The sequence below is a fragment of the Suncus etruscus genome, chromosome 17, assembly GCF_024139225.1.
Source record: "Suncus etruscus isolate mSunEtr1 chromosome 17, mSunEtr1.pri.cur, whole genome shotgun sequence".
Lineage (NCBI taxonomy): Eukaryota > Metazoa > Chordata > Mammalia > Eulipotyphla > Soricidae > Suncus > Suncus etruscus.
The window spans coordinates 45,282,296-45,298,993 of record NC_064864.1 but is presented as its reverse complement, the minus strand read 5'-3'; the positions used below and the strand labels follow the sequence as shown (position 1 = coordinate 45,298,993).

The 16,698-nt window shown below is 39.7% G+C and overlaps 1 protein-coding gene across 2 annotated transcripts in view; it reads right to left on the bottom strand.

Moving 5' to 3' along the window:
• BTRC (beta-transducin repeat containing E3 ubiquitin protein ligase) overlaps window positions 1-16,698 on the bottom strand; it is a 240,470-nt gene that overhangs the window by 12,616 nt on the left and 211,156 nt on the right. For both annotated transcript variants that reach the window (XM_049790860.1, XM_049790861.1), the window contains 5 exons: window positions 11,817-12,003; window positions 4,807-4,903; window positions 3,190-3,327; window positions 2,413-2,531; window positions 249-498 (listed from right to left, as the gene is read on the bottom strand). In XM_049790860.1, the coding sequence (XP_049646817.1) occupies window positions 249-498; window positions 2,413-2,531; window positions 3,190-3,327; window positions 4,807-4,903; window positions 11,817-12,003 (791 nt within the window). The remainder of the gene's footprint in view (window positions 1-248; window positions 499-2,412; window positions 2,532-3,189; window positions 3,328-4,806; window positions 4,904-11,816; window positions 12,004-16,698) is intronic.

The window sequence follows — 16,698 nt, the reverse complement described above, 5'->3', positions numbered from 1 at the left end:
CTAGAGAGATAGCACAGTGGTAGAGTGTTTGCCTTGCATGCAGAAGGACAGTGGTTGGAATCCCGGCATCCCATATGGTCCCCCAAGCTTGCTGGGGGCGATTTCTGAGTGCAGAGCCAGGAATAGCCCCTGAGTGCTGCCGGGTGTGACCCAAAAACCAAAACACACACACACAAAAAAAAAGGGGGGGGGGGAGAAAGAAAAGAAACTGGTTCTCTAGAAGACGTACTCAAAAAGTGATTTCTTACTTTTATAGTTCTATCTCCAGATGCAGAAACAATGTACTTGTCATCAAAATCTACAACATTGACAGCAGCTCGGTGTCCAACTAACACCCTCCGAAGGGTAATATCAGTTGGGGAGGCCATATCCCAGACAGCAATGGAGCGATCTTTGGAGCAGGTCACCATCATGCCATTATTGAAACGCAAGTGCAGAACTGCTTCACAATGGTGAATCAACGTGTTCAGCATTTCACCTGTGTTTACATCCCATACTCTGGAACAAACAGCATCAGGGAGATTATCTGAGATTTCAGTAGTAATCACACTATAACCTACTATTAGTATTTAATTCTTTTCCTCCCCAATATCCCCATAGCCTCATGCCATTTTAGCATTACTCTCTACCCTTCTGTAGCACTATGAACTGAGGACCATGAAAGAGTGGTAGAAAGAGACTGTGGAAATCTACTTGAATTCTCAGAAAATTGGGGGGGGGGCAGGCATAAAATAGCAGTCCCCAACATCTACTAGGTGGACCCAGATTTCAGATAATAAAACCCTAATATTCAATTGAATACCATTAATAAAAAAAATTGCATCTGACTGACAGAAGCAACATCCATATTCTCAAAAACCAGAACTAATGCAAATCCAAAGCTTCTGGAATAAAGTTATTTACTGTGGATTTGAGTCCCATGAACCTAGATTAAAATATCTCACGCACCAGGCTTCATTGCGGACTCTGAATAGGCTTGGGATCAGGAATAATTTTCGGGGCCCGAAGAGATAGCACAGCGGCGTTTGCCTTGCAAGCAGCCGATCCAGGACCAAAGGTGGTTGGTTCGAATCCCGATGTCCCACATGGTCCCCCGTGCCTGCCAGGAGCTATTTCTGAGCAGACAGCCAGGAGTAACCCCTGAGCACCGCCGGGTGTGGCCCAAAAAAACCAAAAAAAAAAAAAAAAGAAAAAAAAAAGGAATAATTTTCTCACTCTAAATATGGGTTTACTGCAGAGTAGAAAGAAGACTTTTGAATTTTGTGTGATGACATAATGATTAACCTATTTTTATGTATTTACTTTTATTTTTGTAACTTTCACTTTCCAGATTAACTCCCTTTTAAAGAATCTTCCCAATCCTATAAATGATGTTAGCCTTAGGGGCCGGAGAGATAGCATGGAGGTAAGGTGTTTGCCTTTCATGCAGAAGGTCCGTGGTTCAAATCCCGGCGTCCCATATGGTCCCCCGTGCCTGCCAGGAGCGATTTCTGAGCATAGAGCCAGGAGTAACCCCTGAGCACTGCCGGGTGTGACCCAAAAACCAAAAAAAAAAAAAATGATGTTAGCCTCTATAAGATATCTGCTCCTAGGTACTCCATGAGCACCAATAAATGTTGAATGTTGATAACTGGTAAAACAGAGTTTGCTATGCCTTAAGTCAAAAGACAAGAAATAGGAACAGACTTTTCTATTCACAGAGGATAACTTGAAATGGTAAACATTTAACTTCAGAGATTCTAACAATGCAGTTAACTGCTTTTCTCCCTCAAATTTTTTTAAGGTTACTTTTGATGCATTATGTTTGCTAAGTCCTTTAGCTTAAGGCAAAATTCCTTACAGAGGTTTCCAGCAGTGCTGCTGGTACCCAGAACTCAAGCTACACTGGACTCCAGCAGCATAATGGCTGTGTCATCAAATCACTAACGCCTCTGGAAAATGAAGGCCCCTTGTGAGTCAAGTTTGCAATTAAAAACTGCAGGGACAGCAGGGGAAGGGCTGGCAAAGAGAGAGCATTGCTCACCTGTATACATTTTAAAAGAGATAATGCATGTCTGCACTACAGTTATAACTATCCGAAACAAAAGCTTCATTCTACTCCTATCATTCCCCCGTTGAGGCAGTTTTTGTAAGCAATGAAAGATTTTTACTGTTTCAATAATAAACTAATCACCCCAAATTAAAACAGAATGTATAGGTTCCTAAACATACAAAAATATAAACTTACCTTAAAAATTATCCCTAAATCATGTTTTCTAGTTTTAGATTGGCACAAATAGTGGGGGAGTTGATGACTTATTCTTCTTTAGTTATAAAGTTTCAGAATTTTGTTCATACAGGTATATACACAATTACTCTTTATGACAAAGAACAAAATAGAGCTGATGTTTCAGATTATCTGAAAATGTCTACCTGACTGTGGAATCCGATGATCCAGTTATGATCACCCTCTCGTCATACTGGAGACACAGTACAGAGCCCGTGTGGCCTGTGAGAATTCTCTTGCATTCCAGTGTGCTTTTATCCCAGATCTAGGATGGCAAATAAGATCCTTTTGATCACTGATAATGGGGTGCTGCAGAGACTTGTTAGTTCTATTATGTGTTTGATTCCCCCAAAGAATCAAAGCCCAGGGTAATGTGGAATGCATTCTTTTCTATAGGTATAGCTAAGCACCTATCTATATGTGGCTTCAGAACTAATGCAGACTTTAGCCTTTTCATTAACTAATGGAGAAGTATATAATTATGTGAAGGCCAAGAGAGTAACAGCCTATTCAGTGCACATCAAGAAGAAAATTTAACACTGGAATTGTTCATTTGTATGCACTTTGGAGAAAGAAAGAAAGAAGTGGAAGGGGTGGAAAGATGGTAGCTGTCCTTTAGGAAAATGATTTTGGTTTTATGATCGAAAACAACCTAAGACTCCTATTTACTGAAAATAATTTACTGAAAATAATGCTTAGAACTCATCCTTTCAAACTGCTTTTGTTGTTGTTGTTTAAGGGCTACACCCACTAATAATCAGGGCTTATTCCTGGCAAGGATTAGGAAAACATTGTGGTACTGGGAATGGAACGAGGGTCAGCCATGTGAAAGGTAAGCACTCATCTTGCTGCACTACTACTCCAACCCTTGGATTGCTTTATGACTGAGGTCAGCCTCATTCCCACAACTGAAGACAACTCACCTTAATGGTATTATCTCGAAGGCCGCTTACTATCTTCTGATCATCATATTGTAAACAGTAAACACCTTTGCTTGTTTCACTTCTGCAGTGAATTCTCTGTAAACTATGTCTTCCACACCTCCAATTAGATTCTATTGTCTGAAAGGGTCAATTTGTAGAGAAGTAGTAAGTAGGAGAGGACCAGGACCTCTTTCAAGATAACCGAAGACAAACACTCACTGCTTTACTCTAAGGGATATGTATACAGTCATGCAAACCAGACATCTTTTATGCTAGTAAAGATTTTTCTGGAATTCTCCTACACAGAACGCATTCAATTAAATAATAAACCTGCAGAAAAAGACTGCTTATCAATAGATGGCAAACTCTGAGCCACTTAAGGTCATGTACTTAGGATTTGCATACCTGATTGTCATTTCTCCCAGTCAATTTCTATGAAGGCTCATTTAGAAAATACCAGTTTATAAATGCCACCTTGATAGTCTTACTATTACTATGAAGATATCATTCTCTTTCATCTATGTATCTACCATTAAACAATTAAAAATTTTATTGAGGGAATTGATAGTTTACAAATTTTACCATTCCAGGGGTCAGCAACCCGAGGCTCCAGAGCTGTATGCAGCTCTTTTGAAGCTTTGCCAGGGCCAATAGCATGGGGGCAGGGAGTGGTATCACTTAAACTTTTTTTTTTTTTTTTTTTTGGTTTTTGGGTCATACCCAGCAGTGCTCAGGGGTTACTCCTGGCTCTACGCTCAGAAATCGCTCCTGGCAGGCTCAGAGGACCATTTGGAATGCCAGGATTTGAACCACCGACCTTCTGTATGCAAGGCAAACACCTTACCTCCATGCTATCTCTCCGGCCTGACTTAGATATTTTAATTAGCTATTAATTTGCACAAATATAGGTTTTACATTGTTAAGTGATAAAGTTAATTTTTTCCTTCAGATGACAGCTAACTGTATGATCCTGTATATAGATAGCATTAAAATAAGAAACAATGTATGCTGGCTGGAGTGGTGGTGCAGTGGTAGGGCATTTGACCTGCATGTGGCTGACCTAGGACCGACCTCAGTTCAATCCCCCAGTGTCCCATGTGGTCCCCCGAGCCAGGAGTGATTTCTGAGCGCGTAGCCAGGAGTAACCCCAGAGCGTCACTATGCAGTGCTTTATTTGTTTTAAATGTCACAATGGTTTTGCGGCTCCCAGGTTTTTTTCCTTCAGAAATGAGTCCAAGTGGCTCTTTATGTCTTAAAGGTTGCCAACCCCTGATCCCATTCATTAATAAAGAAATGGACTTTCATTTAGGTTTTTATTTTCTACGTTTTGGTTTCTGGGTCACACCTGGTGGCGCTCAGGGGTTACTCCTGGCTCTAAGATCAGAAATCGCTCCTGAAAGGCTAGGGGGACCATATGGGATGCAAGGGATCGAACCATTATCCATCTTGGGTCAGCCACCTGCAAGGCAAACGCCCTACCGTTGTGCCATCTCTAGGGCCCCAAGAAATGGACTCCACATCAATATGCTTTCATGGGACTTGTAACACTGTTGCTACTGAAGAAAGCTGATGGTTCTCTAGTATTTGGCAAATACCTATATATACATAGATTCTTACCTCAATGTCTTGTATAATTTTAGGATAAAGTGCTCTATAAAAAGAGTTGGGAGGAGCATTTCCATCAGGAGGTTTGTTTTTGAATAAATACTGTCCCCTAGAAAAACAAGAAATAAATCCCAGTAAGAATAACTATTAAAACATTTACAAGGAGATTTTTACTTCTTCAAAGTGTGTTTATAGTTACCATTTCATAAAATCTCCTTAACAAGAGGTGCAGAGAGGTAAGCTCTATTTCAGGAGTCCCGTGGCAGACTATAAACTTCCTGGGCTCTACGGAACTCAGCCAACACTAATTTACTTTTGGGTAAAACATATAATAACCAACAGGCTATCAAAGAATCAGGAAAATGAATATGTTAGCAGAAAGCCAAAATACTTATAATTAGAATCTACCTATTGGTCTGTCAGATCTCTGATACACTGGTCTGACTCACTGGTCTTCTCTCTAGAAACTTCTGTTGGTGATGGTGAACAGGCACGTGCCCCACAGAGTAAAGCTGTGTGCTGTTGTTGATGAGGTTTAGTGGCTTAGGCAGCTACGTTGTGTCTCTGTCATGGAGAGCACGTTTTTCTAATCTTCACTTATGTGGGGAAAGGTGTGTGTGTTGTGGCTCACCAGACGGCTGGTGGTCGGTGTAGCTGGGCTTTAAAGGAGCAATTCCGTTTATTTCAACAGAAAACTAAGGGATCACAGGAGTGTCCAGCAGCAGGTATGGAAGATGAAAAGAAATATCTAAGAGCACTCCTAAGAACACTGTGCTGTTAAGTCTAAGGCATGAAATTGGCTTTCACAGGTGTGTTCCTGGCTCTGCACATCCACATGTGCATTTGACTGCCTTTCCCTGATGCAAGTGAGCAATACTTGTAAGCATCTCCTTCCTTACGACGGCACATCTCTGTAATATTCATGTTCCAAGCTAAATCTTTTCTACCAAAGAAAAAAATGTCAGTAAATGGCAATCACTTCCTGCTGGGTAAAAAATTTAATTCCTCATCCTGAAGTTAAGAACCCACCAAACACGGTGTGGAAGATAGTAAACCCCACTATGGGTGTACTAACTGCTGTTCTCTCACTGGCACTGTGCCTTGCAAAGTGGAGATAGATAGAAATGCCTCTGAGTGTAATCCTGGCACCAGAAAATCATATTTTCTCTGGGCCAGTCAGCCACTCCTCCCTCTGTAGCTCCATTACAATGTAATTAATTGTTTGATGTCTCTAGGAGCATTTCTCCCCTACCCCCATCCCATTATATACCTTGAAAATTAGTTGATAAAAATTTTCTATCAGGAAGGTAGCTGGCTCTGAGGAAAGTTTGCAATGAAGAAGCTTAGGAATAAAAAGGGCTAATAGTAAGATACTGTACACCAACATAAAGAAAAAGGAAATAAGACGAAGTATGAAGAATTCTGTCTTGGGCCCGGAGAGATAGCACAGCGGCGTTTGCCTCGCAAGCAGCCGATCCAGGACCAAAGGTGGTTGGTTCGAATCCTGGTGTCCCATATGGTCCCCCGTGCCTGCCAGGAGCTATTTCTGAGCAGACAGCCAGGAGTAACCCCTGAGCACTGCTGGGTGTGGCCCACCCCCCCCCCAAAAAAAAAAAAAAGAATTCTGTCTTAAAGGTAGACTTCTCTTATTCTCTACACATATTGCAAAAACAGAGGCCAGAGTGACGGTATAGTGTATAGAGTATTGCCTTGCATGAGGCTGACCTGTGTTCAATCATACCACATATGTTTTCATGAGTCCCATCAGGAGTAATTTCTGAGTGCAAAGCCAGGAGTAAGTCCTGAGTACCACCAAGTATGTCTCAAAAACAAAATGGTAGAATGCCTGCCTTGCACATGGCCCACCCAGGATAGACTGAGGCTCTATTCCTGGCATCCCATATGGTTCCCCCAGCCTGCCAGGAGTGATTTCTGAGCACAGAGCCAAGAGTAACCTTTGAACACTACTGGGTGTGGCCCAGAAACAAAAACAAAAAAACCCAGCAAAGATTCTTTTAAATGAAGGTTCTAAAGATGGTTAAAAATTATTTATTTTCAACTCCAACATCCTTTAATGAAGAGGCCTTTAATATTTGGGGCCGGAGAGATAGCACAGCAGTAGGTAGGGCATTTGCCTTGCATGCAGCTGATCCAGGACAGACGGTGGTTTGAATCCTGACATCCCATGTGGTCCCCCGTGCCTGCCAGGAGCGATTTCTGAGCACAAACCCAGGAGTAACTCCTGAACACCACCAGGTGTGACCCAAAAACAAAAACAAAACAAACAAAAAGAATCACTATATTCACTTTGCAGAGAACGAAATCACATGTCAGAAAAGTTCTTTGCTCAAGGTCATATTGTGGGGCCGAAGAGATAGTACAGCAGTAGCGCTTTTGCCTTGCATGCGGCCAACCCTGGTCAGACTTCAGTTCTATATCCGGCAACCAAGATGGTCCCTCAGCCTGCCAAGAGCAATTTCTGAGCATACAGCCAGGAGTAACCCCTGAGCATCCCAGGGTGTGACCCCAAACAAACAAACCATAAAGGTCATACAGTGAGTAGACATAGGAATTGAATGGAATGACTGACTTTAGACTCCACCTTCTATTATCTCTCAATGCCCAACATTACTTAAGGTTCTTGTCTTCCATTGAATCTTGGTAGCTTTTTATTTTTATAAAGGTACACTAGGATTTCTTGAAGGGCCTCTGTCTGAAGTAATACTCAGAAAGCCCAGAGATCACTTCTGGTGATACTAGTTCAAGGTAGTCAGATGGTTCAATGATTGAAATGTGAATCTTTCTTCTGGGCCCAGCAGAGCTGAGGGCAACCAGGGCAACCGTGGCAGTGTCATGTAGAAAGCACTGTGGTGTTAGGGATCAAACTCAGGGACCTACACATATAGTGCATGTCCTCTAGTCCTTTGAACAATATTCCTTGTCCAGGCACCCTAGAATTTTCTTCATATAGAATTGAACTACCTCTATATTCTTCAAAATGAGAAATCATATATATATATTGGTAGCATTTGATTGTACTAATTTTATGACTTATTAATAAAGTATTCAAATTTCTTTAAATCAAAGGTGCTACCAAAAACAGTAGCTAGATTTTATAAAATGAATTTTCTATCCGCAGCTTTGCTGTAAGTCAGAACCTTTTATGATGGAGCTCTCTGACAACAGGGACTACTTATATATAAATGCCTAGTATCACTAGTGAGTAAATGATAAATGCTAAACATTAAATTCAAATGTTATCATAAAATGTGATCTGCTGATTAAGAAAATAGACCTTTCCCAAGTGGTCTTTTATTATACTTTAAGACTTAACATTACTGAACAGAGAGAGCTAATGTTAGTCAAGAGAGAAAATAGAAGAGTTCATATCCTAAGTGCAAACTGTCAGTTTACCTATATGTAGAAAGTAATAGTAAAGTAGAAGCTACTCAAACCAAAATTTTTAATAAAAAATTGTTTTTATGTATTTGATAAGAAGAAAAGGATAAAACTTAAAAATAAATTTGGGATGCCACATGAGCTATTACTGCTGGAAGGGCTTAGGGAACCATATGTGGTACCAGGGATCAAACTCAGGCCAGTCACCTGCAAGGCAAGAGCCCCAACTACTGTGCTATTGCTTCAGCCTTTAAATAAAATTTGAGGAAAAGTATGACAGAAAGCGTGTATTGATTCTAGATGAAAGTTGTCCCCCTTTTTTTTAAGTTGGGGAAGAAAACCAACCCAAAATTGCATCATGTGAGGCTGGAGTGATAGCACAGTGGTAAGGCATTTGCCTTGCACAGCTGATCTAGGACGGACAGTAGTTCAAATCCTGGCATCCCATATGGTCCCCCATGTCTGCCAGGAGTGACTTCTGAGCACAGAGTCAGAGCGCTGCCACCGGGTGTGGGCCAAAAACCAAAAAAGTAAGCATCATGTACAAATACTTAAAAAGCTAACAAGAAATTGGGCCAGGGGCCAGAGAGATAGCATGGAGGAAAGGTGTTTGCTTTGCATGCAGAAGGTTGGTGGTTCAAATCCTGGCATTCCATATGGTCCCCTGAGCCTGCCAGGAGTGATTTCTCAGCATAGAGCCAGGAATAACCCCTGAGCACTGCTGGGTGTGACCCAAAAATCAAAAAAAAAAAAAAAAAAGAAATTGGGCTGGAGAGATAGCATGGAGGTAAGGCGTTTGTTTGCCTTGCATGCAAAAGATGGTGGTTCAAATCCCAGCATCCCATATGGTCCCCCATGCCTACCAGGAGTGATTTCTAAGCACAGAGCCACGAGTAACCCCTAAGCACTGCTGGGTGTGACCCTCCCTCCCCGCCCCAAAAAAACAAAAACCAGAACAAAAAGCTAACAAGAAATTGAAGGAGTTTTTCATGGGATAAAAAAGCAGATATTATTTGATTTATGGGACTATCTCAAGTTAAGATGGTGAATGTCTTCAAAGTTAAAGAACTATATAGTAAGACTTCTGAAGGATATTCAAACTGTTTTAGCAACTAAAAATATCAAAGAAAGTGATTAGTGATGGATCCCAGATAATTTCTGTCATGTTTTCACATTTCTTTTTAAAAGACACAAAAGACATTTTTCAATGATTTTATTTTTTCTTTTGGAACTAAGCATAACAGATATTGCTACTGTCATTTCTATGAAAAATTGGGGAACCTGTGTTTATTGGTTAACTTTGGCATTTTCATATGCAGTTGCAAAGATCTTATTATCTACTTGCTACTCCAGTCTTCAAGGGGAAAAAAGAACTTTATAAACTTCCATGTAGTCTGATGAAAGGTTACTGTCATTTGTAGTTAGTCAAATGGGACCAAAAAACATGTGTTTGTGTGTATGTATGTATACACACACACACACACACACATATATTCTGGGGGGGGGGTTGTATTCAGTGATGCCTTGTTCTGCACTCAGGAATCACTCTTGGCAGTACTCTGGGACCACATGGGATGTCGGGGATTCAATCCAGGTCAGGCACATGCAAGGCAAGTACTGTATTTCCAGCTCCCCAAAATATATTTGAACAGGAAAAAAAATTTTTTATAGCTGTGGAAATGAATCTCTGAAATTTCAGGTCAGAAGTTATTTGGAAGAAAGTTTCTTTTCATTTTTTTTATCTCTTCATTTTTCATTCCCCTAAGGAATAGAGGATTATTCCTAGCTGCCCCAGAATTTTCCCATCAATGTTACTGCCATATGAGAACTCTATTTCTAAGGTTAGTCATGCTACTGTTAGAAAAATGATGGACTCTGAATGCCATACAACTATATACTTTGCTTTTTCATTCCTTAAATAATTTCGTTCCAGGAGCTGGGAAATGGCCAAGTGATTGGAGCACATGCCGTGTACTCAAGAGACCTGGGTTCAATCCTTGGCACCACCTGGTCAGGGGACTGACCAGAGCATTAACCACCATTTGGAGTATCCCCAACCATTGAGTTGGGAATAGTTCTTCAGCACTGTTGGCATAGCCCCAAAACAATAATTTCTAAAGCATAAAACAAGATGTGAAAAATTAGATTTGTTTTCTCTGCTATATAATATCTTGGCCTCACACCTAATTTTTGCTTTTGTGCCATATTCCATACATAGTGCTCTTATATATATATGCATAGCTCCAGGTTCTGTGCTCAAGGATCAATCCTGGCAGTGCTGGTTTGTAAAGTGGTGGTGGTAAATAATGTGATGTTGGTTTTTAAACCAGGGTTTGAAACATGGGGTTCTTGAACATAAAGCATATGCTCCTGCCATCTCCCTGGTCCTTACATTTGACTTCTAGACACACTCAAAAGACACCATCTGAAAAAAATATTATTCATAGGAGACCTATTGTTTTTGTTTGTTTTTGGGTCACACCCGGCAGTGCTCAGGGGTTATCCCTGGCTACATGCTCAGAAATTGCTCCTGGTAGGCTCAGGGGACCATATGGGATGCTGGGATTCGAACCAATGAGCTTCTGCATGAAAGGCAAACACCTTATCTCCATGTTATCTCTCCGGCCCTCTCTAAGTTCTAATGAAAGGGTGCCTTTCTGTTAAGAATGACCAAAAAAAAAAAAATCAAGTTCCTTAGGCTATTAACAATATGCTTGTAATAGTTCAGGATTAAGCAATAAAATATTGAGAAAATTAAATTGAAAAGAAAATGATTTATAGTAATGTCTATTTTCACTCTTTATTATTGCTAGAGTTCTTATTTCAATTGGACATAAAATAATTTTGATTACAAAGGTTATCAAATACTACAGATCTAGAAGAAAGGCAAGAGATCCTTGGAGAAGATCATTCTTTATTATGGACTATTTTCGAGGAAAGTGGGCTCTGATGGTTTCCGTATACAGAAATCATCTTACTTTATAAACTGTCGCCCAGCACATATCAGAATACTATTTGCTGCCCTGAGGCAAGAATGCTTTAAATGAAGAGGCTGGTCAGTTTTCACTAATTTTTACAAAGTACTATTAATACTCCCCTCCCCCCACACACACACCCAGCAGTGCTCAAGACTTATTTCTGGCTCTGTATTCAAGGATCACTCCTGATGGGTTTGAGGGACCATATGGTATGCCATGGGACAAAGCTAGATTGGCTGCATGTTAGGCAAGTACCCTTCCTGCTGGCCCCTATTAACACATTTTTTTTTGGTTTGTTTTTGGGCCACACCGGTGGTGCTCAGGGATTACTCCTGGCTGTCTGCTCAGAAATAGCTCCTGGCAGGCACGAGGGACCATATGGGACACCGGGATTCGAACCAACCACCTTTGGTCCTGGATCGGCTGCTTGCAAGGCAAACGCTGCTGTGCTATCTCTCCGGGCCCTATTAACACATTTTTATGTTATTTAAAAAATTGAAAAGTACATATGTGTTTGTTTTTGTTACACACCAGCAATACCACTGCAGAAAGTAAATGGTCTCACTGATCCAATACTATTTCAATAACTGAGTGAGCAGCTGGGACTTGAAGTGCACTAAAATCCAGAAAGGTTAAAAGGCTCACCACCCTCTTCGTTCTGCCAGACCTCTCCACAGAGAATCAGTCCTGACCATTCTTTCGATGAGCTTCTTCCATAACATGCCATCAGACGTCACTCGGTACCATTCTTTGCATACAAGTTCAGCAGCACATAATGATTTGGCATCCAGGTATGAGAGAATACTTTCAGCAATGTGATCCAAACCCCGAGCTTTGTTTTTTGGTGAAGGGAGAAGGCAAAGGAGAAGAGCAATAGGTGATGGTGAATGAATTATTATTATTTTACAAAATTCCCTTTCAGACAGCTTTATTCTGCCATGAAGGTACCTCATGTCTCTAGTGTGGCCCAGCATCTTTTTCTTTTTCTTTTTTTTTTTCATTTTTGGTTTTTGGGCCATACCCAGTGGCGCTCAGGGGTTACTCCTGGTTCTGCTTCTGGCAGGCTTAGGGATATTTGGGATGCCAGGGATCAAAATTGAGTCCGTCCAGGGTCGGACATGTGAAAGGCAAATGCCCTACCGCTGTGCTATCACTCTGGTCCCCCAGTATCTATTTTCAAACAGAGACTTGGGTAAAATGAGTGTCAATAATTTTTCCATAGGTTATAGAAATGAACAGTATTTTCCATCTTCCTTTAGATAAGAAAGTTAGAGCTTACAACCAGCAAACCCCCCAAGACATTAAAAATAAAAAGGATTCCAGGAAACAATTCACATCTATCTATATGGATTTCAGCACTGGGGGATGTTCTATGGATGGCATCACAAACTCTGTGATTCAGATCCCCCCCCCCCAAATCTCTATATTAGGTCCATTCCTCATTCTGTTTCTATTACTGCTGCAGTTCCAAAGCTGTTCAGTAAAAGAAATATCCTTTAAATGTACTGGGGGAGAGGCACTAAGTCAGAATAAGCTGGGTTATAGAATTTTGGGCATGCAGAAGGGAGAGAAGGAAATACAGATTGAAAAAATAATATTCCAAGAGGAAAGATAGAGAGTTATGTATAAGTTCAAAATTGAGTTTAATTTCAGATGTTAAAAAAACTATATTTGAGAATAGTTGCTGCTATAAAACCCTAATGGCAGTTTGGCAAAAAAGGAAAAAAAATGTCTCAGACCAATAGTAACTTTGTTAGTATTTCAGAGACTATTTTGTAGAACATACAGAAGGAAAAAGTAGAAGTATCTCTTTTGCTGTTTACATTGGCTGGGTTTTTAGTTACCATTCTCACTATCCAAATCTATCATGAGACCTCAGAGGAATCTCTCTTATACAATAGGGTGATCAGACTAGAAAACCCTTTTTGGCAGCTGTTCTAATTTATAGTGAGGAAAAAAACACTCAAAATTATTTTTCTTTACAGGTTACATATTGGAAATTTGCGAAAGTCTAAACTAGCATATATAGAAGAATCCCTTTGTACTCTCCATTAGGCATAAACATAACAAATAGGAAAGAGAACAGCACATTTCATTTTGTGCTTTCCCCTGATTCATACAAAGATACACTTACTTGGGACGCCATTAGCAAGTGTGCTTAAACATTAAGTCCAAGTGTGCTTAAACATTATTCTAAAGATTGCATGAACAGTTACATTTTTTCAGCAGACTTGGGAAAGAATGAATCAAATGAATCTTGTTTGGTTGGCATCACATGTTCATGTTTAAAGCATAAGCATATGAAGCATCCATCACAAAATCTTATTAAAAGAACATGACCACAGGCCAATTAAAGATATAATAATTAATTCTTCATGCAAAAAGCAGTGATGGTACAATTTCTGCACCTTTATGTATGGAAACTTTCTACACTGTCAGAAGTTTTCAAGATGTGTTTTTTGTCTTTTTAATGGCTGTCATCAAATTGCTCCTGATCTTTCACTATGTCCCTCTAATAAGTCTTTGGAAGTAATTTCACCTAACATTCCAAACAAGCCCATTACATTAATGGTTTACAGGCATTTTTGAAGTAGTTTGGTTTACTAAAAGTGGCCAGATGGTATAGGCTTATAAGTTAAAATGTCTGTAAAACATTAGACTGTTGATTTAATATCTTATAAAGTAGTCAGCAGATACACATCAGGGATTGGCATTAGGCAAAGGATACACAGGTCTAATCAACTTCTGTTCAATTCTTAGTGGTACAATGCTTGGGATAGTAGCATGTCTCAGTGATGGGGAGAGTGCCGTAATGAGCTACACACAGATTGTTTGCACAAAGAAAACTGCCTATGGCTAAAATAAAATCCAATGAGTAAAAAAAGGACAGAAATCTACTTAACAAAATATATAGAGTAGACATTCAATTTTGTAATGGTCATTTCTAAGAAATAAATAATTTTGTATTAAAGAGCAACTTAAATTCTAAGTTTGGAAAAACAAAATTTTAAAATAAGATATAATTGGCAAAGATTAAGCAAAGTAGTAGACTATGCAGTTTGGGGAAGGGTGGAGAGTGAAAAAACTAGTATATTTTCCCTAGAGAATAATTTGGCAGCATGTATTAAAAGTCTTAAAAGGAATCATATTATTTTTAATATAGTAACCCTATCTCTGATATTTTTTTCTAGGATGCACAAAAAAATATTCACCATAGAATAGTTTATAATAAAGAACAGAAAAAAAACTCTAAAATCACCAGAACCTTCAAGGGGGTGGGTGGGGGTAAATAATTGTAAAGAACACATACTACTTGTATGCTTTAAAAAAGGAAACACTTGGGCTGCAGGATAGCTCAGTGGTAGGGCATTTGCCTTGTATGAGCCTGCTAGGAGCGATTTCTGAGTGCAGAGCCAGAAGTAACCCCTGAGTGCCACGGGGGGGGGGGGGGGGGCGGGAGAGAGGGAGGGAGGGTGGGAAGGGAGGGAGGGAGGGAGGGAGGGAGGGAGGGAGGGACGGACGGAAGGAAGGAAGGAAGGAAGGAAGGAAGGAAGGAAGGAAGGAAGGAAGGAAGGAAGGAAGGAAGGAAGGAAGCAAGCTTGGAATTCCATATGGTCCCTAAAGAACCACCAGGAATGATTCCTGAGCAGAGTAAGGAATAACCCATGAGCATTGTCAAAAACAACAAAAAAATTTAAGAGAATGTAGAAAATACAGTAAGAAAAAAATGATAAAAATATTTGTGACAGCTTTAGAACAAAATAAATATACCTAAAATAGCAGGATAAGTGAAGAGGAAATATTTTTAAAAAATATTAATAATTGGCCTGGAGTGACAGCAGGTAGAAAATTTGCCTTGCATGTGGCTGAGTTGGGTTTGATCTCGGCATCCTACATGGTCCCCCGAGCCTGCCAGGAGTGATTTCTGAGTGCAGAGACAGGAGACCCTGAGTGCTTTTGGTTGTGGTCCCCCCAAAATAATTTTCTCTGAATTATGGGAATCAGAGAATTATATCTATATATGCTAAATTTCCCATAAATTAAAATTCTGGAAATTTATAAATACATAGATACTAAATTTCCTTTAACTTAAAAAATCTTTTTTGGCTATACTCAGACATCAGGGCTTAGTCTGCACTCAGGGATCACTCTTGGTCTCCTCAGGGGATCATATGGGAATTCAGGGATTGGCATCAGACACATACAAGGTAAATGCTCTACCCATTGAACTATCATTTTGACCCTTATTTTCTTTGAAAATAAACTTTCACTGTGAGATAAGAGCCTTTTATTTTATTTTGGTTTTTGGATTACGCTTGGCAGTGCTCAGGGGTTGTTACTCCTGGCTCTGCACTCAGGAATTCAGTGCTCAGGAGATCAAAAGGGATGCCAGTGATTGAATCCATCCAGGTAAGTCATGTGTTGAGGCAAGCAACCTACTCATTGTATTATCTCTCCAGTCTACCTTTTATTTTACTGAGAGAGCATTTTGTCCAAATGCTGATGCCTATGTAGTGTGTTAGATTACCATCAAACATTCGGTAAACATTCACAGTATCCTGCTCTCAAAAGCATTTTAAAGGGATATGTGTGCATATAAGTGTATATATATATATATATATATATATTTATAAGCATCCATACGTATACATTTAATTAAAATGTTTTTATTAAAACACTGTAAAAGACACACACACAAGAGGCCAGAGAGATGGCATACTGTTGGGCGTGGCTTGGGTTTGATCCCCACATGGTCCTCTGAGCATTGTAAGAAGCGATCCTCAAATAGAAAACCAAGAGCAGCCTCTGAATACTACCATGTGTGGTCCCACACCAAAACAAAAATGAAACAAAAAAATAAATACATCAAGCTAGGCAACAATTCAGAAAATATTTTATTTAGTTCTAGCATCAGTAAAAATAGGATTCTGAATAGAAGGGCCCAAGATAGGGAAAAGATAAAATGAGGATTCTTTATATTCTGATTGAATCCATCCAGGTAAGTCATGTGTTGAGGCAAGCAACCTACTCATTGTATTATCTCTCCAGTCTACCTTTTATTTTACTGAGAGAGCATTTTGTCCAAATGCTGATGCCTATGTAGTGTGTTAGATTACCATCAAACATTCGGTAAACATTCACAGTATCCTGCTCTCAAAAGCATTTTAAAGGGATATGTGTGCATATAAGTGTATATATATATATATATATATATATATATATATATATATTTATAAGCATCCATACGTATACATTTAATTAAAATGTTTTTATTAAAACACTGTAAAAGACACACACACAAGAGGCCAGAGAGATGGCACACTGTTGGGCGTGGCTTGGGTTTGATCCCCACATGGTCCTCTGAGCATTGTAAGAAGCGATCCTCAAATAGAAAACCAAGAGCAGCCTCTGAATACTACCATGTGTGGTCCCACACCAAAACAAAAATGAAACAAAAAAATAAATACATCAAGCTAGGCAACAATTCAGAAAATATTTTATTTAGTTCTAGCATCAGTAAAAATAG